General features: G+C 33.8%; 8 protein-coding genes across 8 annotated transcripts; 3 read left to right on the forward strand and 5 right to left on the reverse strand.

Annotated features, from left to right (window-relative positions):
• On the forward strand, nt 1-6,440 carry TBLA0A00100 (beta strand repeat-containing protein; the record flags this gene model as incomplete). The annotated part of the gene is made up of 1 exon (XM_004177284.1): nt 1-6,440. A coding segment is annotated over one exon (6,440 nt), but the record flags the coding sequence as incomplete, so codon positions are not given.
• Nucleotides 6,441-8,368: 1,928 nt separating this feature from the next.
• On the reverse strand, nt 8,369-9,772 carry RAD57 (putative DNA-dependent ATPase RAD57; the record flags this gene model as incomplete). Its single annotated transcript, XM_004177285.1, has 1 exon — nt 8,369-9,772. The coding sequence occupies one exon, from the start codon at nt 9,770-9,772 to the stop codon at nt 8,369-8,371; it is 1,404 nt and encodes a 467-aa protein (XP_004177333.1).
• An 831-nt stretch (nt 9,773-10,603) lies between these two features.
• RCR2 (Rcr2p) lies at nt 10,604-11,437 on the reverse strand (the record flags this gene model as incomplete). Its single annotated transcript, XM_004177286.1, has 1 exon — nt 10,604-11,437. One exon carries the CDS (start codon nt 11,435-11,437, stop codon nt 10,604-10,606), a length of 834 nt encoding a protein of 277 aa, XP_004177334.1.
• A 771-nt stretch (nt 11,438-12,208) lies between these two features.
• Nucleotides 12,209-13,612, forward strand: GPI18 (GPI-anchor transamidase GPI18; the record flags this gene model as incomplete). The annotated part of the gene is made up of 1 exon (XM_004177287.1): nt 12,209-13,612. One exon carries the CDS (start codon nt 12,209-12,211, stop codon nt 13,610-13,612), a length of 1,404 nt encoding a protein of 467 aa, XP_004177335.1.
• A 255-nt stretch (nt 13,613-13,867) lies between these two features.
• On the reverse strand, nt 13,868-14,473 carry YRB1 (Ran GTPase-binding protein YRB1; the record flags this gene model as incomplete). The annotated part of the gene is made up of 1 exon (XM_004177288.1): nt 13,868-14,473. One exon carries the CDS (start codon nt 14,471-14,473, stop codon nt 13,868-13,870), a length of 606 nt encoding a protein of 201 aa, XP_004177336.1.
• A 561-nt stretch (nt 14,474-15,034) lies between these two features.
• Nucleotides 15,035-16,237, reverse strand: NHP10 (Nhp10p; the record flags this gene model as incomplete). The annotated part of the gene is made up of 1 exon (XM_004177289.1): nt 15,035-16,237. The coding sequence occupies one exon, from the start codon at nt 16,235-16,237 to the stop codon at nt 15,035-15,037; it is 1,203 nt and encodes a 400-aa protein (XP_004177337.1).
• Nucleotides 16,238-16,780: 543 nt separating this feature from the next.
• Nucleotides 16,781-18,298, forward strand: RMD1 (Rmd1p; the record flags this gene model as incomplete). Its single annotated transcript, XM_004177290.1, has 1 exon — nt 16,781-18,298. The coding sequence occupies one exon, from the start codon at nt 16,781-16,783 to the stop codon at nt 18,296-18,298; it is 1,518 nt and encodes a 505-aa protein (XP_004177338.1).
• Nucleotides 18,299-19,581: 1,283 nt separating this feature from the next.
• On the reverse strand, nt 19,582-19,914 carry TBLA0A00180 (uncharacterized protein; the record flags this gene model as incomplete). The annotated part of the gene is made up of 1 exon (XM_004177291.1): nt 19,582-19,914. One exon carries the CDS (start codon nt 19,912-19,914, stop codon nt 19,582-19,584), a length of 333 nt encoding a protein of 110 aa, XP_004177339.1.
• Between the last annotated feature and the right edge of the window lie 5,971 nt (nt 19,915-25,885).

Raw genomic sequence — 25,885 nt, forward strand, 5'->3', positions numbered from 1 at the left:
CAGAATACGTGACAACCGACTCAAACGGCCACCGTTCCATCGCAACAACTACTTATAAGATGCCAGCAGACTCAGACGTCTATTCATCAGCCTCCGACATGTTCCCGTCTGGCTCTGGCTCCATGGCCTACTCCACTGGCAACAAGGATGTCTACACCACCACCGTTGTCTCTGGTTCATCCACCGAAACAGACGTCGTGTCTAAGTTCAGCACCACGGATTCCAATGGTGTACCTTCCACCGGTACTACCACCTACAGAGTCTCTGCTGGTTCTTCTGACATGTACTCGTCGGCCTCTGGCATGTACTCGTCGGCCTCTGGCTTGTATTCTTCAGCCTCCGACATGTACTCGTCATCTGAAACTGATGGTATGTATTCTGCTGATTCCTCTGAAGTTTCGGATTCTTACTCGTTAGATCCATACACCACTACAATCATGTACGGTTCTTCTGGTGAAACTGACGTTGTATCAGAATACGTGACAACCGACTCAAACGGCCACCGTTCCATCGCAACAACTACTTATAAGATGCCAGCAGACTCAGACGTCTATTCATCAGCCTCCGACATGTACTCGTCTGGCTCTGGCTCCATGGCCTACTCCACTGGCAACAAGGATGTCTACACCACCACCGTTGTCTCTGGTTCATCCACCGAAACAGACGTCGTGTCTAAGTTCAGCACCGCGGACTCCAATGGTGTACCTTCCACCGGTACTACCACCTACAGAGTCTCTGCTGGTTCTTCTGACATGTACTCGTCGGCCTCTGGCATGTACTCGTCGGCCTCTGGCATGTACTCGTCGGCCTCTGGCATGTACTCGTCGGCCTCTGGCTTGTATTCTTCAGCCTCCGACATGTACTCGTCATCTGAAACTGATGGTATGTATTCTGCTGTTTCCTCTGAAGTTTCGGATTCTTACTCGTTAGATCCATACACCACTACAATCATGTACGGTTCTTCTGGTGAAACTGACGTTGTATCAGAATACGTGACAACCGACTCAAACGGCCACCGTTCCATCGCAACAACTACTTATAAGATGCCAGCAGACTCAGACGTCTATTCATCAGCCTCCGACATGTTCTCGTCTGGCTCTGGCTCCATGGCCTACTCCACTGGCAACAAGGATGTCTACACCACCACCGTTGTCTCTGGTTCATCCACCGAAACAGACGTCGTGTCTAAGTTCAGCACCACGGATTCCAATGGTGTACCTTCCACCGGTACTACCACCTACAGAGTCTCTGCTGGTTCTTCTGACATGTACTCGTCGGCCTCTGGCATGTATTCTTCAGCCTCTGGCTTGTATTCTTCAGCCTCTGGCTTGTATTCTTCAGCCTCCGACATGTACTCGTCTGGCTCTGGCTCCATGGCCTACTCCACTGGCAACAAGGATGTCTACACCACCACCGTTGTCTCTGGTTCATCCACCGAAACAGACGTCGTGTCTAAGTTCAGCACCACGGACTCCAATGGTGTACCTTCCACCGGTACTACCACCTACAGAGTCTCTGCTGGTTCTTCTGACATGTACTCGTCGGCCTCTGGCATGTACTCGTCGGCCTCTGGCTTGTATTCTTCAGCCTCCGACATGTTCTCGTCTGGCTCTGGCTCCATGGCCTACTCCACTGGCAACAAGGATGTCTACACCACCACCGTTGTCTCTGGTTCATCCACCGAAACAGACGTCGTGTCTAAGTTCAGCACCACGGACTCCAATGGTGTACCTTCCACCGGTACTACCACCTACAGAGTCTCTGCTGGTTCTTCTGACATGTACTCGTCGGCCTCTGGCATGTACTCGTCGGCCTCTGGCATGTACTCGTCGGCCTCTGGCATGTACTCGTCGGCCTCTGGCATGTACTCGTCGGCCTCTGGCATGTACTCGTCGGCCTCTGGCTTGTATTCTTCAGCCTCCGACATGTACTCGTCATCTGAAACTGATGGTATGTATTCTGCTGTTTCCTCTGAAGTTTCGGATTCTTACTCGTTAGATCCATACACCACTACAATCATGTACGGTTCTTCTGGTGAAACTGACGTTGTATCAGAATACGTGACAACCGACTCAAACGGCCACCGTTCCATCGCAACAACTACTTATAAGATGCCAGCAGACTCAGACGTCTATTCATCAGCCTCCGACATGTTCCCGTCTGGCTCTGGCTCCATGGCCTACTCCACTGGCAACAAGGATGTCCACACCACCACCGTTGTCTCTGGTTCATCCACCGAAACAGACGTCGTGTCTAAGTTCAGCACCACGGATTCCAATGGTGTACCTTCCACCGGTACTACCACCTACAGAGTCTCTGCTGGTTCTTCTGACATGTACTCGTCGGCCTCTGGCATGTACTCGTCGGCCTCTGGCTTGTATTCTTCAGCCTCCGACATGTACTCGTCATCTGAAACTGATGGTATGTATTCTGCTGTTTCCTCTGAAGTTTCGGATTCTTACTCGTTAGATCCATACACCACTACAATCATGTACGGTTCTTCTGGTGAAACTGACGTTGTATCAGAATACGTGACAACCGACTCAAACGGCCACCGTTCCATCGCAACAACTACTTATAAGATGCCAGCAGACTCAGACGTCTATTCATCAGCCTCCGACATGTACTCGTCTGGCTCTGGCTCCATGGCCTACTCCACTGGCAACAAGGATGTCTACACCACCACCGTTGTCTCTGGTTCATCCACCGAAACAGACGTCGTGTCTAAGTTCAGCACCACGGACTCCAATGGTGTACCTTCCACCGGTACTACCACCTACAGAGTCTCTGCTGGTTCTTCTGACATGTACTCGTCGGCCTCTGGCATGTACTCGTCGGCCTCTGGCTTGTATTCTTCAGCCTCCGACATGTACTCGTCTGGCTCTGGCTCCATGGCCTACTCCACTGGCAACAAGGATGTCTACACCACCACCGTTGTCTCTGGTTCATCCACCGAAACAGACGTCGTGTCTAAGTTCAGCACCACGGATTCCAATGGTGTACCTTCCACCGGTACTACCACCTACAGAGTCTCTGCTGGTTCTTCTGACATGTACTCGTCGGCCTCTGGCATGTACTCGTCGGCCTCTGGCTTGTATTCTTCAGCCTCCGACATGTACTCGTCTGGCTCTGGCTCCATGGCCTACTCCACTGGCAACAAGGATGTCTACACCACCACCGTTGTCTCTGGTTCATCCACCGAAACAGACGTCGTGTCTAAGTTCAGCACCACGGACTCCAATGGTGTACCTTCCACCGGTACTACCACCTACAGAGTCTCTGCTGGTTCTTCTGACATGTACTCGTCGGCCTCTGGCATGTACTCGTCGGCCTCTGGCATGTACTCGTCGGCCTCTGGCATGTACTCGTCGGCCTCTGGCATGTACTCGTCGGCCTCTGGCATGTACTCGTCGGCCTCTGGCTTGTATTCTTCAGCCTCCGACATGTACTCGTCATCTGAAACTGATGGTATGTATTCTGCTGTTTCCTCTGAAGTTTCGGATTCTTACTCGTTAGATCCATACACCACTACAATCATGTACGGTTCTTCTGGTGAAACTGACGTTGTATCAGAATACGTGACAACCGACTCAAACGGCCACCGTTCCATCGCAACAACTACTTATAAGATGCCAGCAGACTCAGACGTCTATTCATCAGCCTCCGACATGTACTCGTCTGGCTCTGGCTCCATGGCCTACTCCACTGGCAACAAGGATGTCCACACCACCACCGTTGTCTCTGGTTCATCCACCGAAACAGACGTCGTGTCTAAGTTCAGCACCGCGGACTCCAATGGTGTACCTTCCACCGGTACTACCACCTACAGAGTCTCTGCTGGTTCTTCTGACATGTACTCGTCGGCCTCTGGCATGTACTCGTCGGCCTCTGGCATGTACTCGTCGGCCTCTGGCATGTACTCGTCGGCCTCTGGCTTGTATTCTTCAGCCTCCGACATGTACTCGTCATCTGAAACTGATGGTATGTATTCTGCTGTTTCCTCTGAAGTTTCGGATTCTTACTCGTTAGATCCATACACCACTACAATCATGTACGGTTCTTCTGGTGAAACTGACGTTGTATCAGAATACGTGACAACCGACTCAAACGGCCACCGTTCCATCGCAACAACTACTTATAAGATGCCAGCAGACTCAGACGTCTATTCATCAGCCTCCGACATGTACTCGTCTGGCTCTGGCTCCATGGCCTACTCCACTGGCAACAAGGATGTCTACACCACCACCGTTGTCTCTGGTTCATCCACCGAAACAGACGTCGTGTCTAAGTTCAGCACCACGGACTCCAATGGTGTACCTTCCACCGGTACTACCACCTACAGAGTCTCTGCTGGTGCTGTTATTAGTGATCTTTATTCCTCAAGTACAAGTTTATTTTCATACTCTGAGGAGCAGCCCTCTATGGCTGCTCCATTTACTTCCAAATCTTCAATAACTGCACCTCTAGTAAGTAGTTTGCGTTCTCAGTATTCGAGTGTAGATGCTGAGCACAGGTCTAGAATTCATACTCGATTATGTTCACCAATAACTATTACTTCAAACCAGATTACTGGACATTTGAATCCTGATATTTCACTCTCTAAAAGCTCTACTGCTTCTACTACATGTTCCACTTGTATTAGCGAAATAAGTTCGTCACTCCAACCTTCTGATACTTTAAGTTCAGTGCTGTACTCTTCGGATATTATGCATTCCACATATTCATACAATGGTCATTCTTCCCATAATACACCAACTTCTCTATCTAAGAGTCAAGATTTATCAAGAACGATAGCAATAAATTCAGTTCACCACATATCTTTTAGTTCAGAAACTTACCAAAGTTCTTCGACTGTAATTCAATCATCTGTAAATTTTGTTACAACTTCTACTTTGATTTCAGAAAATTCAATTAACTCTGCATGGTTATTTAGTCCAACTTTATCCTCTCCTTCCTTGTTATTAACATTATCTACAGCTACTTCTACAGCTACTCCCACAACTATTTCATCAACTTTTATATCTACTAATATACAAGAAAGTACAGGGTTATCTACTTTGATGACTGCTTCCACATCACACACGCTATCGGTTATATCGCGTCCATCAGCACTTTATACCACTGTTACTGGTTCTTCATTAACCTTTAGAGAATTACAATCATCTGATTCAGTATTGGATCACAGTGATCATCCAATAACTGGAGTTGCAACTGTTATTACTTCTAAAGAAACATATGTTTCCATTTCACCTTTAGGATCCACAGGCAATAGTCAAATTGTAGAACCTACGGCTATTGTTGGGAGTTCAAGTTCTGAAGAACAATCTCCAATGGCTACTTCGACAAAACAATTTTCCCTCCCAAGCCCTTATACTTCTGTAGTGACTTACCAAACTTTTACTTTCAGCGAAATTATTTCATTTTTCTCTACAACTGATTTTGAAAATAATCTGCTAACAGCAAGCTCAGTATACATATTGAGTCCAACCACTACTCGTTCTAACATTTGGAGGAACAATACTAACATTCTCTCTTCTTCCTTTATTTCACCTCAACTTCCTCCACCTTATGCAACAATGATTTCAAATGATCACACAAGTGAAACAGGGATTGTATCCTTTTATTCAACTACTGAAGGTGATGGACGTATTAGTGCAGCTGTTACAACATTTTATCCAGACCATAAATCAGACCAAAATAGCCCAGTTATTGTGCCACCTACTCTAAGAAAACCAACACAGCAAACGTCTTCAATAACTCAAGTACAAACTAAAAAGCAGACAAGATATCCTACTTCTCCTGCTTCTCCTGCTTCTCCTGCTTCTCCTACTTCTCCTACTTCTCCTACTTCTCCTACTTCTCCTACTTCTCCTACTTCTCCTACTTCTCCTACTTCTCCTACTTCTCCTACTTCTCCTACTTCTCCTACTTCTCCTGCTTCTCCTACTTCTCCTACTTCTCCTACTTCTCCACGTAACCAGCAAAATCAACCTAATATTCCACCTTATCCAAATCAACCAAGTAACACAGTTAAGAATTTATCAGGGTATTCATCTACATCTAATGGTAATCAACTTATCCAAACTGATTCTGATACTTCCGGATTGCAGGAACTAAATTCAAATATCCAAAATCCAAAGAGACCAAATGGATTAATTAATTCTTCCGGCCCTGTTTCTCAGAATACATTACGTACACAAATTAGGCAGACTACAGTAGCTTCGATCACTAAAGACAGTGATTTACCAAGTATCACTAAAGCTCCATATCCTGTAGCTAATGAAGGGTTCACTTCAGATATAAATAAGCCTCAGGAAATACCTACAACTCCAAATGAAATTGGACATATTACAGTACTATATGAGGGTTCTGCAAGCACTTTGAATTTTGATGTATTCAAAGTTGCTTTAGTATATTTATTTTATTTCCTATGGATCTAAGTTCTTGACAAACTGAAATTATTGTTTTATTACTTCAGATTTTGGTATTCATTTATGAATACTTGATGTTTAGTTCGTTTATATAACTTTATATTTTAAATAAAGCATTATTATATTTTTAACAATGGAAATGACATTGTTATTTGATCTATGTATTAGTTTTCTATGATATTTATTACGATTTAAGGTAAGTTGTCTTTTCTTGGCCTTAAATTTTAGTAATTTTGAAACAAGGTTTGTATTCCTTGTTTTAAATCAAAATTTATTCTATAGAAAATAAACGCAGGAAAGAAATGCAATATGAACAAAGAGATAAATATCAATATTTGATATCTTTCAAAAAAATTATTAAATAAGGTTTTTTAAATAGATAATAGTTTTATGCGACATTCGAATCTTTTATAGTAGCGTTAATACCCGACATAGTTTTGACAATAATTCTGTTTAATAGATAGCTACAAGTATAGAAACCTTCTGCTCCATTAAAGTAAGAAAACAAAGTATATAAAACCACTTAAAGTATAAAGCAATGTTGAGCATAAAATATTACCTACTAAGTAATATTTTTATACAACCTGCATTTCTCGGAATATATATAGAGCTCGTTTTTATATACTTTTGTAGTTTTATATACATATTTAGCTGGAGGAGGACAATTATAAGAACAGTTAATACGAAAAAGATCCGACAAGATATAACAGTGGCAGAGCTGTGGCTTTGTTATAATGGATAATGAAGCATGAATATCATCATAATTGGGGCTTTATGCAACAACTAATAACTTAATATGATTGATAACCCAACATGCATTAAGCATACTTGGTCCCACTACTAACAATACCCAGGTACTGATATTAAGAATGCATAAGGATATGATAGATTCTATTTTTGTATCAGGTAGTCAACTCGTTGATGATGGATCTGTTCATTTTTTGGATTATAAATTACTACGAAAATACCCCAGTAGTTTAAATTGTTCATTGTATATACTGTATATATTCTATATAAGTAAGGAGATTTTTCTATATCAAATAGTATAAAAATTATTCAACAAGTAACCTAACTAAGATATAAAAAAACAATGAGTATAAATATTTTGAGCGCTGTAAACGCTGACCATTTTTATACGTAATACTAATAAAATCCCAATTAGGTAATTCATGTGTTATAAGGTTATCTAACAGAGTAGTGCGTTTGTCATAGGCTTAACTAATAACATAACATGTATGTCATAAATTTTATTTTTAAAGTGCTTGATGTGTCATAATATTCAATAAATAAATTTCATGATGCACTAAACAGATAACCTAAGTGGAAATTTTTTCATCCTACATTGATCATGAATTTCTTCCCAAATAAAACGTATAAATAACCAACCCAAGATCGATTTATAAGTTTGTATTTATTAGGTTTCTTTATATACATTTGATTCATACTAAGAAGAACAGGAGGCTTTCTATAAAAAGTTTATGCCATTAACTAAAGAAATTACTTTCTAAGCATGTCGGATTCTAGTAATAATATTACTTATAACACCGATGAAAAGATTTATTTTAAGCATGTGATTTTCACTCTCTCCATCAATTTATATAATATTTACAAAACTTGTGACCTGCACTTATAACAATCTATATAGCCTTTTACGAATCATTCCTCTTTTTCGAAGATATCGGAGGCAGTTTATTTGCATTAAACAACGTTTTAAGACTAGGCTTATTCAAGTTCTACTTGTAAATATATGCAATACCTTAAATATAATTACACAATGTATATCAACTGGCATTATCATCAATATGAGATGATGGGAAAAAAATGCTAAGTTTTAATTATATATTATAAAGAGCAATATTCTGATAAAAAGTCTAGAATTCTACTAGATACCTAGCTGAATTCTTGTAATCCATCAAGTTTTTATTTTCTTACTTATTTCAATCGAAGACTGAATTTACACCTCTACGAGTAATTACAAAATTTATATCATCATTTTTACAATGTCTCGAATATATAACTTTGAAATTTCGTCGTATTTGCCAAAATGTTTTATTACCCTCTGAATTTTCACTCGCATCAGTGTTTCTATATTGATTAGAATCCTTTACTAACGGTATCGCTTTATAGGATTTACTCAATAATATTCGTGTTGAAACATGATTTGACCATGTCAAACCCAGATTTGGCACCTGAGTTTCTACTTTTAATGTATAGCTATTATTCCTATTATTTCTACACTGCCTAGCTTTAATACTTCGCTTATTCCATCCAACTAGCCAACCTAGTTGATATTCATAATCCCAAATTTTTGGACAATAATTATTATTATAAAACTTTAATGGCTTATCAGAGACTTGATTAGATAATACAATAGAAATGCCATATTTATGACTCAATTTTAATAAGTTTTCAGCCGAATTATCTATATATTTTTTATTATCCTGAATTTGTCTATACATATCATCGAAGTTAGATTTAGGATGAGTTTTTGTATTCAAGTTATTGTATCTTTTCCTTGGTATTTGTAGTTCGACTCTCATATGATGTGATATTGAATCAATGATAACCAATTTAATGTTTGGGTTTCTCTCCAATAAAATTGGTAATTGGACATTTAATATATGATCTTGCGAAATTAAATCGTTACATGAGACAGTATATATTTTCTCTTGCGAATAATATAAAAAATCGTTTTTTTCAAACTGGTAGCTCTTATATTTTTTGTTTTCTACAATTAAATCTTCCAACCTTCGTGTTGGTAAATCTCCTTCAGTGGTTATAAAAACACATGAGCCATCCAACCCCCCCTTCTCTATGCCCAATTGAACATTCAATGATAATTGTAATAAAAATTGAGTTTTACCAGATGAACTTTCACCAAATACTTCAGTTATTTCATGAGTATATATTCCTCCGTTTAAAAGTTGATCAATTTTTGGATCACCTGTTGTAAAATGCTGTATATCATTGTAATGTTGATTACTTTTCAAAGATTGTCGAGAATTAGTCAAAATATTTGAGCGTATATCAGGTTGCTTCGAAATATTTGGATAATTAATGAGAGTATCCTGAGCTAACTTATCATTTTCAATTGACACTTCATTTTTTGTTTTAATTAATTGAATAAAGTGATCATTTATTGAATCGAATTCTTTTATTAATTCATTTTGAAATAAAACAATTTCATTAATAGATCTTTTCAATTTCTTGGATAATTCATTCGGTGATAAAATTAAAAAATCAATTGTAGTAACTTTATTTTCTACACACGCATCAAACAGTAAAGAAAATTCCTCCTTATCAATAAGTTTACTCCGTGAATTTTCACTATATAGATCCATATGGTAAAACAGAAGCCAGAAATTCTCTTTATTTATTCTTTTTTTTGAAGAACTTCTGTTGATGATCGGTATCTGAAGGTCTCCTCATTCGGTTTTTTTTTTTTTTTTTTTTCATTTCTTCTGTTGTAAATAGATTTTCCAAATATTGCTTCTAATTTACGCGTCAAGAGTTGAAAATTTAGGGATTACTTTTTGAGCGGGTAATCTTTAAGAGGTATTATATATTTATGAAATATATACAGAATTATGCATAAGCCATTAGAATAATATTCACGTCCGGGATAGCAGTACAAAATAGAAAGCTGCTTTTCAATATAAAACGATTCTGCAAAAACTTTTCTCCTCAGAGAATATAACTATATTATACCGTGTAACCTATGTTATAGTTAATTCCAGCTATCATAGAGTATTAACACATGGTCTAAACAAATCTATGCGTTTGTATTTTTACTTATCCGTATAATTAAATATCGATATGATGGCTTCCGAACATAAGAGATTGATGATTTATTATTATTTCCATTATAGCGTATAAATAAACGAGTAAATGGTGTATATGGACATCAGTTAATAATGTATCAAAAAGCGTACAAAAGGAATATAGGGGGGTATAAGTTTTTATATTATCATTACAATATATCACTTTTAGACAATACTTTTTTTAGAGTTTTTTAATATGAAAAGATGGAACATATAAAATACCAAGTTGGAAGATATGAAATATTGGTAAACAGTAGTAAAATAAAGTCTAATAATCAAGTTTACAAAAACAGATAACCATTAGACAAGGTTAGAATATATTAAGGGTAGGTTACAGGTGTATTATAACAATCACATTTTAACTTTTTCTGGAAATCTAATGTTTTCTTGTTGAACTTCCGAGGAGCTAGAATCACTTGACAAACTCCTATTATCATGATCTAGAATATCCGGAGTATTTGATCTTCCAATTGTAGTAGTGCCTTCAGCACCCAACGCGTAATAGTTGTATCTTCTTAATTCATATTCATGATCAGGATTCTTATTATTAGCTGACTTAGTTAGATCACTATTATGAGAAGTAGGTGGAAAATGCGATTCCCTAAGCCTTGCGGGGTCAGGTCTCGTTAGATCTAGCCCGTCTTCATCTTCACCAACTGGTCCTATTAGATTATTACAAATATTACTTGATTCTGGCATTACAAAATCATTCCTAGCTATTGGAATTCGATTACTTGTAGATTGATTTGCCGGATATAAAGGTTCTAAATCAGGTGGTGCAATGTACTCTGCTTTATTATTCAAATGAAATTCTCCTCTTGCATCATAATGACCCAAATCCTGTGGGTTTGCCTGTTCAGAATATTCAGGTACATAATCTATGACATTATCACCATGTGAATTATAATGGTAATCTCTCTCACTTTGCCTATATGTTGGTGGAGTTATCCAAGACGTTCCTCTAATAGGTTGTTGTCCTCTAGTGATTCTTCTTCTATTAACTCTAAACATAACTGTTATCATAATGAAAAACAATAGCAAAAATAAAACAAATAAAATATATTTTGCCCATTTCCATGAACCTGTACTATAAGGATCATCTTTATCGCTAATAAAATAACCTGAATTGGAATCATCAACGCCTGTATTATCTGAAGCCCTTTGAAATAAAGATGGAGTGTCCATTCTAATTTATTATTAATTTTTTCTTTCAGTATCTTTTAAACTTTGTACAAAGTTCTAGTATTCAATTGCGAATTAGAATAACTCATAAACAAAACTGGTTGAATATTTCACTAGTATTCAGAGTCTGATATACAGATTAAAAAATTTTTTTTGCTAATTACTATTATGAAATCTGGCAGTCAAGTAATACCTTCAATGACAAACGATTGTATATGCTCCTACTACGAGAAGAAATACAGTGAAATTAGGTTTAACTTAAAGCTCGTCAAAATTTCGCTTTTCTTACTCATGGTATGAGAGGTTATGCTATCTACTTTATTGCTAAAACAATAATAATTTGTAAAGCAAATTCTCGAGGCACTGTTATTATTCTTCCACTTGTAGTCCATTCCACAAAGCGTACGTATTAGGTAAAAATGGCCCAATACGCCTCCTTCCCATTCCGGAGAGCGCCAATAAACACCAAAACGGGAAAAACCCCATCACACAAGGCTCAGCAATCCGACGACAAATTCTGTACAACAAAAGCAATTCTGCAATGCCTTCAGCTGGGTAAGAGACATGTAGAACCCATTGAACAACATGTGAAAATTTGCACTTTTGAATCATGCTTAGCAACGAACGAGTGACTTCTAAAACAATGGAGAGAATATTGACATCACTTTTATCATTGTAATACAACAATCTAGGAAGATCACTCTTTGCTGTAGGTTTCAAGGCTTGCTAGCTATTTTGAACTTTATCTCTCCAGTAAGATACGACACGCTTACGATGAAGAACACACTTCTGTTTTTAATATGCTGTCGAATATTTCAATATGCTCTAGTTATATTCTCCCCATCGCCTGGGTTTGATACCTCTACGACACTGTTTTTGGAGGAAGCTGGTCTATGCAGAAAAATTAGCTTCTGGGAGACTCATTTATGGAATAAACTACTATCTTGGGATTCAATATATTTCCTTAAAACATCGTTACAACCAGATGCAAATCCACAATATGAACATGAATATGCGTTTTCTCCTCTGTGGGCATCAGTTATCCGCTATACTAGTGTATTGTGTGGTATAGAGCTACCTGCAGACTTCAAGTCTGATACAAATGCTCATTATTTAGATACAGTGTATGCAGTTTTAAAAATTGCAGTATCTTTAAATAACTTGCTGATCCTTATTGGATCAATACTGCTCTGGCACTTAACTGATATTTATTTTTCAAATACAAATTATAGTAAGAAATATCGTTTAAGGCTATGCCGTATCACAGTTACAATTTTTTCTGTATCATCTATGGCAGGGTTTATGACTTCCATATATTCGGAATCCCTAGCTTTATGTTTTTCATTTACAGGCCTGATATTCCATCATCGGAGTTTAAATATATCACATACATTTAAACATAATGGAGTTTATTCCCTATTATTATATTTTTGGTCGATGATTTGCTTTATATTAGCTACTCAAGTACGTTCTAATTGCTTATTATTGGGAATTTATTATCTATTTGATCTACTTGCTTGTATAAGGAATAGTAACAATATAATATGCTTTAATATACCGTTATTATCTGGTCTAGGTTTATTCGTATCTTGGATTTACACTCAATATTACTTTCCATTTTGTAAATTTTGTTTGCAAAATAGAGGTGAATGGTGCTTAACTACATGGAATATTCCATATTTACCTTTCGTAACTAAGATATCATTATATCAATACATTCAATCTATACACTGGCATGTTGGATTTTTAAAATATTGGACTATAAATAACATTCCAAACTTTATATTTGCCTTACCAAATATTGTCATATTAATATCAGCGTCCGTATATTTTATGAAAGATAGAACGTTCAAACGTATACCTTTGATTTATATTAACTTTTCTTTATGCTTAATATTAATATTTTTTGCCAATGTTCAAATTATAAATCGAGTAAGTTCTTTCTTACCTTTACATCTATGGTATATTGCAATAATTTTAATTAATCAATCGATTTTAAATGATAAAAAATTAAAAGTTAAAAAGGAAAAAAAAACAATTTCAAAAGACATTATTATTAAAAAAACGTTTCTAGGAAACAATATTCATTATATTATTGTCAACTATTATTTAATCTGGTTAGTTATATGGTTCCCATTACAAACGATATTTTTTGCGTCGTTCTTACCCCCAGCGTAAAAAAAAGTGCATTCTACTTGTAAAAATAAAAATAGTAAAATAAACTATATATGGTGAGAGTGTGTTACAAATAAAATATTGAAGAAGAAATGTATGTATTCTTTCCATTATAAAAAAGTATTATATAAAGAGTAATGGCTGATGATATATATATATATATATATGTATATAAATCAATAATAATTATTCTAATTATCACAGAAATAAACAAAAGATTAACGAAAGTAAAAGTTCATACTTTCCATGTTGTTTTATTTATTTAATTTTTGAGTCTTTTTCGAATTCTTCCTTAAATTTATCAGCGTTTTCTTTATTACCAAATCTAATGGCAAAGGTAAAAGCCTCAGCAGGGCCTTCAGCTACATCTGCTGTGCATGTGTATACCCAAGATCTGTCTGAACCAACGTTGGGCTTTAATTGATATTCAGGAGAGATAATATGATTAGCACATACCTTTAGAGTCTTATCTCTTCTCATCAATAATCTAACTTTCTTAGTTTCTTTATTTTGCAAGAATTTACAATCCCCAGTACCTCTTTCTTTCCATTCTTTATTTTCAGCATCAAATCTAAATAATTTGGCTCTAACTTTATGTAATACTTCTTCATTTTCTTCATTAGTCTTGACATCAACTTTTTCTAAATGAACTATTGGCTCGAAATGAACATCTGTTTCTTCTTCTTCTTCAGTTTCAGCTTTAGCTTTTTTGTCATCTCCAGCATCTTCTTTCTCTTCCTTTACTTCTTCTTTCTTTACTTCCTTCTTACCACCAAACATTGAGAAAACCGCAGCAGATGGAGGTTTTTGAGTAGACTCATTAGTTGGCTTTTCGGCTGGATTAGAAGCAATTTTTTCAGACATGTTAATTGTAATTGATGAGTGTAAGTAATGATATTCTTGTCCAATATATGTATCGTAAGACAATTCACAACAAAAGTATATTTAATGCCAATCCAAATAAAGGAATGTTTGTTGTAAGGTAAAGATATGCTACTTTGTGGTAATTGGACAATACGGGAAGCCATTCTCAACAATATATAAAGAAAAATTCAGATATGATCTGTAAAACCTATGTTAACAAACAATGCATTGATCGGTTTGACGGGCTTCGAATCTTCACATCTCCAGGAGACTGGTGTATTTGAAAAAATTTCATTGAAAAGTACGGTAAGAGGAACAGAGCGAAAAATCTTTAAAAAACTCAGATTGCCGAGGCGACAATAAACAAGGCAAAAATGAGTTTGTGTCACTCTAAAAAAAAAGATACGACAGTAAAGATATAAGGAATATTAGGGCTACTAGTATAATTTGCTTTCAGAAAAAAGAGATAGCAGAGTCATAAATAGAGTAAATATTTGGCTCGAGCTACTGGTATATATTTATCTACATATGCATATATAAATACGTATGGGAGTGACGAACCTATTCAGCTGCCACGTCGTCTTCTAAACGTTCGAGTACATCCATACCATTAGTAACGCTATCTTCTGTTCCTTCATCAATATCGTCCTCTTCTCCTGCTTCATCCCCTTGTCCTTCATCCTCATCCTCTTCTTCGTCTTCTTCTTCGTCCTCTTCATCAATACTAATATCCATTGTCACAGCGTCATTTATCGATTCTATATTGTTGGAATTTGCTGGTGTATTGCTATCGCTAATTGCTGATATTTCACCACTTTCGTCACTTTTTGCTACTAATTTATTCTCATTTTTATTTATTTTTGTAGATTGTTTCGTTTTTGGTATGGTATTCATCGATGGTGGAACGGATGTTTCAGTATCCACTAGAGATTTGATTTGCATTTCATTCTTCGGCGGAGAAAGTTCTACAGCTGTATTCAATTTAGAAGTCGCAGTATCAACTGAATTATTAGTTGAAGAGCTGTTAACATTCCCTTTTCCATATTTTGTGTTATAAATCTGCATTTCACGTTGGTATCTTAACCTATCTTCACTATATAATTTGTAATATGGCTTTCTTTCTTGTTCATCCAAATTCTTCCAAGCTTCTGCAAGAGCCTTAGTCACATCTGCAGATCCACTTTGTTTGATTTTTTCTTTAGTTTCCTCACAAAATAGTAAATAGGCATTTGTAGGTCTTTTTGGTAAATTTGGGTCTCTGTCCTTTAACTTTTGAGCTCTTGTCCTATGTATTTTGTTCGCCTTATTCTTACCTTTACGAATGGGCTTGCGAGCAGACGTTTTCCCAGTTGATGAATTTGTCAGAACTTGAGGATTGCCAGAGTTGATATTATTCTGAGATCTACCTTCACTATTAATGCTACGTCCACTTTCAGTAGAAAGACTAGTTGATCCAGCACTCATACCATTACCTATATTGTTACTAATTACATGCTTAATACTAGAATTTATAATGCTACTGATATTATTGTCACCATTAGCATTTGCTGCATTTTCAATCGTCAATAAAGTTGGCAAAGGATTTTCATCCTTAATATTTGTAATTGAATCAATCCGTGATTCTAACCTTTCCAAAAGAATACTGTACTCGAGTCTTAACCGTTTAATTGAAAAACGAGTACGCTTAATACTTAACCCTAGAGTTTCATTTGCTTCTTTCAGTTTATTGACTTCGTCAATACTCATTAAATTTTCTTCTGTCATTAGTGTCTATTTATAATTTTCCTCTTTTTGATAAATTCCTAAATTATAGAGTTAGTAAAGTGTCAACCACCACTAAGTATATAATATTTCACAGAGTAGAGCTATCTATATTTTTGTAGGTGTCTTTACCATATTACTACTTGTGATAATGATAAGTATTTCATTTTTTCTGTAGTTTTTCATTGATTTCCTTTGATTATTGCGCGAACGTATTTGTTAGTTAATTATCTGGAGACATGAATCACAATTTAATTTGAAAAACTAACGACCCTGCCGTATTAACTAAGTCAAACCTAAAACAAAACACAAAATAAAGAAATTGAGATGTTACTATCTTATATATTGATTTTATCATAAACATATGACATCCATTTTATGTCTACTATAATCCAAGATATTCTAAACTTATTAGGATTGTCGTGATTGGAAGTTTTGTAAATCATTTCAAAGTATCAGCTTATAAATCGAAAATACACTATTTACTTTCAATCTAACCTTAATAAAGAGCTTATCCAAATAAATATAATATATTATCAGATAAAAATGGACAGAGCTGAGTCTTTAAACGGTTCAGTTGATCGAAGTCATAACCAATCTACAATCGAGTTGGACTTTGAACAACAGCCATTATTAGGACACACTAGCGTACCTTCTCATTCTCATCATATTTCAGATGTTTCAAACATTAAGGAGACAGTTCCAGAATGTATAGATCAAGAAGATGATTCATTGAATGTTAATTCTAATCTACATAATGAGCCGCATATTTATACACAAAAGTCTAGTAAAGCTCAAAAATATATTCCTCCTAAATATCCACACAGTAACTTAACAACTACCAATATTGGAAACAATGAGTGCCAGCATGAAGCTCCCCAAATGCCATTATACGATAAAAATAAGCGTCTGAATGATCAAACAAATAAGTCGAAGAATAAGTCGAAGAATGGGAGGATGGGGCCACAACGAACATCAAGAACCGCTAGAAAGCTAAAATTACTGCCTGAAGGACCATTTCAAATGACCCCAGCTGAGTTTCAGACTGATATCTTCCCTGAGCAAGAAGTATACTCTCAAGTTAATCGGATAACAGATAAAAATGCTAGACGTGACGCTGAAAAACTGGGAAAGGCGCATAGGCATTTACTTCCTAGAACAACTGCGTATTGCACAGCTAGCAGTTATAACATGAGAGGACTTATTCACTGGTTAAAAGAGACTAAAAAGGCACACCAAACAACTCCTAAATTGTTTGACGAATGTCTTTATACACCATTTATATATAAAGATTGGCGAGGTAGTAAACGTTTTGAGCATGATGATGTTATTCGTTTAGACGATGAAGGAGGAGATATTAATGTTAGCGATAAACAGCCAGATTTATTTATTTTTGAATACGGTGTCATTGTAATGTGGGGTTTCATAGAAAGGGAAGAGCAAGCACTGTTGGCCGATATTGAAAGATTTGAACGTGAGAAATTAGCTGAAGAAGATATTCAAATCGAAGAATTCAATTATTATGTGACACAAAGTTACCAGCCAAGGATTTATAATGATTTTATTACACTTAGAGACGGGTCAAATTATATGGTTAAATTATCTATATCTCATGCAATTGCACAGAGCGTAAAAATTTCTTTGTTTGAAGAGTTAGTCGATAACACTATCGAAGATACACAAGGTATTCCTCAAGAAATCGCACTAAGTGGTAAAGTATCAATGAGTAAAGAAGACATAATGAAAAGTATTGGAGAGCTGTTTATATTACGAATTAACATAAATTTGCATGGCTCTGTTTTAGATTCCCCAGAGATTATGTGGTCAGAGCCTCAATTAGAGCCTATCTATCAGGCAACTAGAGGCTATCTAGAAATAAATCAAAGAGTTGCTCTGCTAAATCAAAGATTAGAAGTAATCTCGGATCTTTTACAGATGCTGAAAGAGCAACTTGGCCATTCTCATGAAGAGTACCTGGAGTTTATAGTAATCGTATTGGTTGGCGTAGAAGTGCTGATATCATTAATAAATATTGCTGTAGATCTAATTGCAAGTAAAACTTGAATAAACTTAATCGGACGAGTTTCATGTCCTGCATTTTATAGTCAAATATGAATGGCATCTTCCCTTCTAAAATTGCTATTGAAATGATATGTGACTAATCTAAATACATATCTGTAACAATATCTATAACAATATCTAGGCCAAGCTCTAGTTCTTGCTTATTTACAATTCTGTAAGTAGCAATTTACTAAATGATCTATGAAATAAAAAGAAAAAAGCTACAGCTTGGGGTATAAGTGTCCTGTGTAATAGTAATAATTGTTGGAAGGTTTCTCATTGTCCAGATATTTCCTTTCGCAATAATTAGGGTTAGATATAAAATACCGCGTCATATTGGTCTATTGTTGCATACATTAGCATTTTCATCATTTTGTCGAGCAATTATTTCTGATTACTTGATGATAATTATACTATGATTATTTCTAACAGGATTCTTAATTACTTCTAAAACTTTCTTAACTAAGCTTTTAAACGAACTAGGATATCAGAACCAATGACCTATAAATGCGTATTTTCGAAGATCTATAGTTTCTAGTAAACAGGAAATTAATCCGTCCTTTTCTTCTTCAAACAGTAGGAATTAGTTTATCTTTACAAGATAAACTTATTGAAATTTCTCATAAAAGTTTAATATTCCTGGAATGCTTATTGTTCAATAAATAACGATCGTTAATACCAAAATTCGAAATAGAATGAACTTTTTTTTACAGCCTCAAATATAATACTTTGTCGGAATGAAATCATGTTTTATACTAACTAGAGGAGTGACTTCTTATTTTATGATGTCTACAAGTAGTAATTTATATTCATATCTCATTTCCATTATTTTCCTACATGAGGGTCCTCTTATTCTCAAGTGATAAGAGTAAAAATATACTGGGATTCAAGAGAGTTAGACATTGTTATACAGTGTTTAAGATATAAAGACGATTACTTTATTTAGATATATATAGTAAATACTATAACTAAAATGAATATATTTCTTAAACAGTGTTTTTCGATATAAACAGAAAAAAACATTTTAAACAATAAGTCACGTGATAAAAGTCTTTTACCACTTAATAGAAAATGATATAATCATATTCCAGCAAAATATGACCTAAAAGAATTAATATTTTAACTATAGGAGTTGCCGACAAAAATGTTAAATTCTATTATTATTACATCTCAAAATTGATATAATATTTATATATGATGCACTTGTATACTTCTATACATTTCAAACATAACTTCAAGCTATTTTAAAACTGTAAACAAAAATTTCGCTCAAATATAGTAAATGCTCATTTGCTGAGCTCTTTTAACTTTCTTTCAACAGTTTGTACTTTACTAGCATAGCTTTGAGGCTTATCGGTTCTAGTTCCAACTCTAATGTCAGAATGAATTCGAACATAGCCATTCTGATGAGCTTTTAAATGTAGTTGACCTATTAAATACATAACATCATCCCAAGGCCCTTCTATTGTTGTACCCATACCATGTAAAGTACTACTTAATCCGCTTTCTTGGATTTGCTGCTCTATTTTGGTTACAAAATCAGAGCCACTTACACTATCAGTTCCAACTGGAAAGATACATAAGTCAACCAAGCATGGCAAAGTATTTTTTTCTGTCATTTTATTCAATTGTCCCTGAACCACAATAGTTGCTAGTTAATTAGGGGATTTTACTAATTTATTTCAGCTGTAATTCAAATCTAGGAATAAAGTTCGTCCATTCTCGCATTATAATTTCATATGAAACTATCGACATCACGCGCTAGCTTAAAGACTCGAATTTTTATAGCTAGAAAAATATGTGAGCAAATGGAATTGTAAAAATAGTACGTTTTGATGGAAAGCAATACTAAATGTTTTTTTTTAAAAATTTCTCTCAAAATTTAAAAGAATCATCTAAAAAGAAATTCCATCCTTGTACCATTTATGACACTTGTCCCTTATAGAAAACTGTTTAACAGAAATCTCACACCACTTTTGACGCATTGAAGATCATTGAGTAAATGTTGTAATGTTTAACTCAAATAGATAGTAGATAATTTACTAATGAAAATCTCTAACATTCATTTAAAACTGTAAACACACTAGTAAAAAAGGAAAAGAGCTAAATTTTTTTATATATTTTTTATAAATCTTAAAGCTGATCATTTAGATTAAAGTACTTCAAGAGTGTACACTCGGAAGCTGTCTTACAATACGTTTACAAGCTAGTTTAATTAATTAAAAAAGGGAAACAAATATAATTTATATTTAAGCATGCTATTTTTCCGTTGGTTACAGATTGCGAATAATTTAATTTATTAGAATATTTTCAGTTTTATCTCAATAGTAACAGTAAGACTTTCAATACTAAATATTTGCCTAATAATATTGTCGCAATAAAAAGGAATTGGTGTATTCATATATTTTATAACAACACCAGTATATTACAAATTGGTTATTTTTCACTGGGTATTTTGCATGTATAACTTGCTATAAAATCTAGAAAGTTTGCTTAAGTTTCTAAGTAAAATTTGTCATAAAATCCACATACTATTTATATTCCTAGATTACTTATAAAAAGGACAATGCATTCATGGCATATATTATATATCCTAGGATAACTTTGTCCGATATGAATTCAAATACATTCAGACAAAAACGCGTTTACCAATCTATAGTTCCGTTGCATAGTATCATCTAAAATTTTAAATTATAATATCGGTTCGGGTCACATAATCTTGCATATATTTAATATTTAAAAATCTAATAATTATAAACCTACGGAAATATTAGTAATTATTAGATGTAATATTTATAATAAATATTAAATTTATTAAACTTTTTCTGTTGAAAATCAGTTTTCTTTTATTTAAAGGATTTTGCTATATAAATATTAAAACTAAATATTAAAATATTGGAAAGTAAATTATTATTACCACGTGATATTAACTATGGTAAAATATATTAATTTAATTAATAGAATATCTAAATATCGTAAAGACAGATGACTATATGCTGTAGTTCCTTAATATATTAAGAAAAAAATAATAGGTAAACGATTTTTTTACAACTTGAGACTTTATTCAGAGGACAAAACAGCCTAAGCTTCGATAGATTAGTTTAATTTCTCAATAAATTCTTGCAGTTATTTGATTTCTTTTTTCATTCTTTACTCTTAGTTCCCAATAGTATTAGTATGTTGTTCTGGTGTCATCAAATATTCTTTCAGTATATTATAGTATGCATCCTCAATAAAAAGACTTTATGCTACAAGAAACCCATTATATCATTTTTCATCTCCCTTATTAATCCAACTACGTCAATAGTTAGTGAAAATTATAAAAGTTAATTGAATTTAGTTTCTCGATGTTCTTGAAGTATCATTCCAATTATTCACTCTCTAATCTAACTCCTATATATGACAAATTTACTTTCAAGGTGGGTTGTATTATAATCATAAATTAATTTGCTGAACCTCATTTGTGTCAAAAGGTTCCAAGACAGTATAAATATCGTTGCATATTATGTAGACACCTAGAAGCAATATACCAAAATGTTATGCACTATCTTTTATGTTGATCTTACTAAATTATTACTCACAATCACTACTTTAATTCTCCTTTTCTATGAGTTAAACAACTAAGAACTATGGTCTACCTCTATATATTTACAATCTTGTTATTATAACTTAGACAAAGGCAGCAAGTTTCGTTTTTACCATTTTCTATCCTGGATACACACTATCCTATTAATCTAATATATTTAACAAAAATTTTAGAATCATATCTGCAGTTCTTTCTAACTAACTAAAGTTCTTTCTGAATAATCCCACAGAGTATTCATTATATACCAACATTTCACATATTCTTCAACAATTCGAAATCGTTGGTTATGTATATTTTTTATCCATTGCACTTTAATTATTTATTTAATCTTGAAACAGGACTCCTCAAAGTATTTATATTACTACTAAAATTATTAGCATTTACATATCAATAGTTTTATTTTCGTTACATTTAAGTCTATCAGTAACGGTAACAGAAGAGCTATTACAATTTTGTTTTGGAACCTTTTTTATTCTTCTGATTATTATCGGGTCCCAATTCTTTTAATATATAACTTAATGTATAGTTTTATTTATCATTTATTATCACTATTCAGAATATAATCAGGTGTTAAATTTTACTTAATGGTATTACTTCGTTTATGGATAAGCGGCTTTATCTCTTCATCAGGTTCATTCAATGCTGATCGCAAATAATAGCGGATAATGTATTTAACCTCAGCATGAGAAAGAAAATTTATTTCAGAGTCAGCGTATATGGCTCCAAAAATATTGGGTACGCAAATAATATTTATAAATTCACCAAAATCTGGATTTAGTTGTTACCTGAATGGAATAAAGGTTACATCATTTTTTTTTGACTAATCTTACTACCAATGTTTAGGGCGGTAAAACTAGAACTAGAATTTGTTAAAGTTGTCCTGTTAATAGGATATTTTGTCACACTTGAATAAACTAGATCTAACCAAAAAAAAAGTCATGACCTAATATAATCATGTTTCCAAATAATTTCAGGTGATGCAAATGTTAAACAATTTCTGTGCATAAACTTTAGCAGGTAATTAGCTGGTATTTGTTTATCAATATCTTTTTTAAACTGCTTAATAGAAAGGGGCGTAATACTTCATGTAATTTTGAGCTATCCATTGTAGTGTTCGAATGATATTAGTGCCATCACCTATCCCTATTATCTTATCCACTGGATTACCAAATCACTTACAATGAATAACGTCATATGACATTATAATTGGTATATTTTCACCTAACTATTCTTGTTTCTAATGTAAAATTAATGCTATGGAAAGGATATGAAGTGGGCATTTCACTAGAATCACAGCTAGGTGAGTTTCCAATTTTCTGTACTTTGGGAAGGCTAGTAAGGAAATTTAGGAATAGAACAACGCTAACTAACATTATTGGCTTATAACATGGTAATATCATCAACAACATAAGCCCCTAATGGATCTTTCTAAGAGGAGTGAACTTAAAGTTTATAAAATATCAAGTAAATAGTAATACTTCTATGATCTGAAATGATGAGGAAGTAAAGATAATTAGTATCAAAATAGTAACCAATTAGTCCATACCTCACAAGAAAAAATAGACCAGTAATATCAGATGATAGTACATGGTAAATAGAAATTATTGTTCTTAAAGAAGATCGTATAAATCGATTGGAGTAGGATTTTTAAGATATAAAGTACAAGTCAGATATTTTTGTATATGTAGATAGAGGAAAAGAAATCTGCTAGCTCAAAATTAGGACCATTATCCTTGTTAATACAACCTATCTGAATAAAAAGAGCAATTTCTGTTTTTGTATAAAATTAATAGTTGAGATACCTTTTACCCTTTTTGAGTAGAAATGAAAAGTATGTAAAATACAAATATAAAATACGAAAAAAATGCGTTGAAAAAAGGTTAGTTAGTTATGCGATATGAGTTGGATGAGAAGAATCAGTTCATTGTTTTTGGAGGGCGAAGTTTTTTATTTAGTTTACGTTAGTAGTTTACTCGGATACTACTAATAATTTGAGTACTATGATCTCAATATGTATTTTTGTAATTGAAATTTAATAACTCACTTTGATACACGAAATATACTCTTTTTATTAGTACCGTCTTGTGTATATACATTATAGATTTGTTTTATATTGGTGGCCTTTATACATAGAACAATAAATATTTTATTTTTAGATAAAAGAGTATAACACAAATAAACGTTAATAAAAATCTCATTTGGATACTTTCTTTGTTATCAAATTTAGGATATCATATAAATGTTACATGCTATACTAAGCACAAGAATCAGACAATACTTGAAAGATTTATTAGGTAAAAAAAATTATCTCTAGACGACCATGAATTGATTTGTCTCATCCAAACCAAAGTGTATAAATTGGCAGCTATTTGCTCATTGTTTAATAACTTAGTTAATTGGTTTATTGAATTATTTTTATATTATTTAGTATAGAAAAATCTCCTTCCTTATTTAGGAAAGGAAATATATATAATATATAGTATATACAATGAACAGTTGAAACAACTGAGATATCTTCGTGGTATTTTATACTCCAAAAAATAGGCAGATCTTTTATCAAAGAGTTAATTACCTGATACAAAAATAGAATCTATCGCATCTTAATACATTCTTAATATCACTGTCTGGGTGTTTTAGTAGTGTGGCCTTGTAGGCTTAATGCATGAAGCGTTATCACTCATATTAAGTTGTTATTAGTGTACGACATTAGAATCCTTTATATTAGTACTGTTAGTCATAATCAAGAGAATAATTCTTTTTTTGTATATTGTTTATAGTATAGAAACCTCCTACCATTTTGAGTAGGAAAAACAATTATATATAATATATAAAATACAAAGATTAGGTATCAAATAAAATGTTGGCAATTTATACATTATTTTTGGACAAGAGAAGTTCAACTCATCGTCGTCTATAGGTTAAAAAAATTTACCTAATTAACCTCACAAGAGTTATATCTCTCTCATGTTTAGTATAACCTATAGTAGCTACATGATCTACTTTAATTAACGACAACAAATTTTCTAATTGGCGTTTTTATTAGTAACGTATATTCACGTTTTACTATCGTTTATCCTAAACCAGTATATCTACTGTTGCATGTATAAAGACCATGAATATCTAGCAATTAGTTATTGCATAAAGCCACAATTATGCCGATATGCAGTCTTTATTAGCCATTAGTATAAAGATATAGCTCTGGTAGATTGAAAATGACATTACTAAAAAAGATTCTACTGTCGTACAAAATTTTAATGTTTTTTTTTATTCAATTCTTTTAAAAAATTTTGGAGTTGAGATTACTATAAATTAATAAAACGTTATATATGAGTACTAATAATAAAAATATATAAAAATGGGACACATTTATTTGAGATTATTAGGAAAATAAAACTCATATTCTTACTACAATAGTCTAAGATAAACACCCAAGAAAGAGTTCAACGTTTGCAACCTTCTATTATGTGTTAGTGATACTTGATACAATACTAGAAATACTTTAAGAATATTAAGAACCGTACTGTGATTAATTAGCACAACCTATACATTTCTAGTTTCATTTTTATTTTGTCAGAGCTGTGGCATTATGTGTCATAAGTCGTGGGTTTGTGTTAACAGCTAATAAAGCATGAATTTAGTCGTAATTGTGGCTTTATACAACAACTAATAACAACTTAATATAATAAATAATCCAACATGCATTAAGCATACGTGGCCTTACTACTAAAAACACCCAAGTAGTGATATTAAGAAGGTATTAGGATGTGATAGGTCCTATTTTAATATCAGACCATCAATTCGTTGATGGTGGATCTGTCCATTTTTTGGAGTATTAATTACCACGAAAATATCCCAAAAGTTTATAACTGTTCATGGTATATCCTGTATATATTATATATTCCCTTTCGAAAGAGGCAAGGAGATTTTTTTATAATAATAATGTAATAATTATGCAAACAGATTACTTAACTAAGATTTAAACTATGAGCAAACGATATTTTGAA

The sequence above is a fragment of the Henningerozyma blattae genome, chromosome 1 (genome assembly GCF_000315915.1).
Source record: "Henningerozyma blattae CBS 6284 chromosome 1, complete genome".
Classification (NCBI taxonomy): Eukaryota; Fungi; Ascomycota; class Saccharomycetes; order Saccharomycetales; family Saccharomycetaceae; genus Henningerozyma; species Henningerozyma blattae.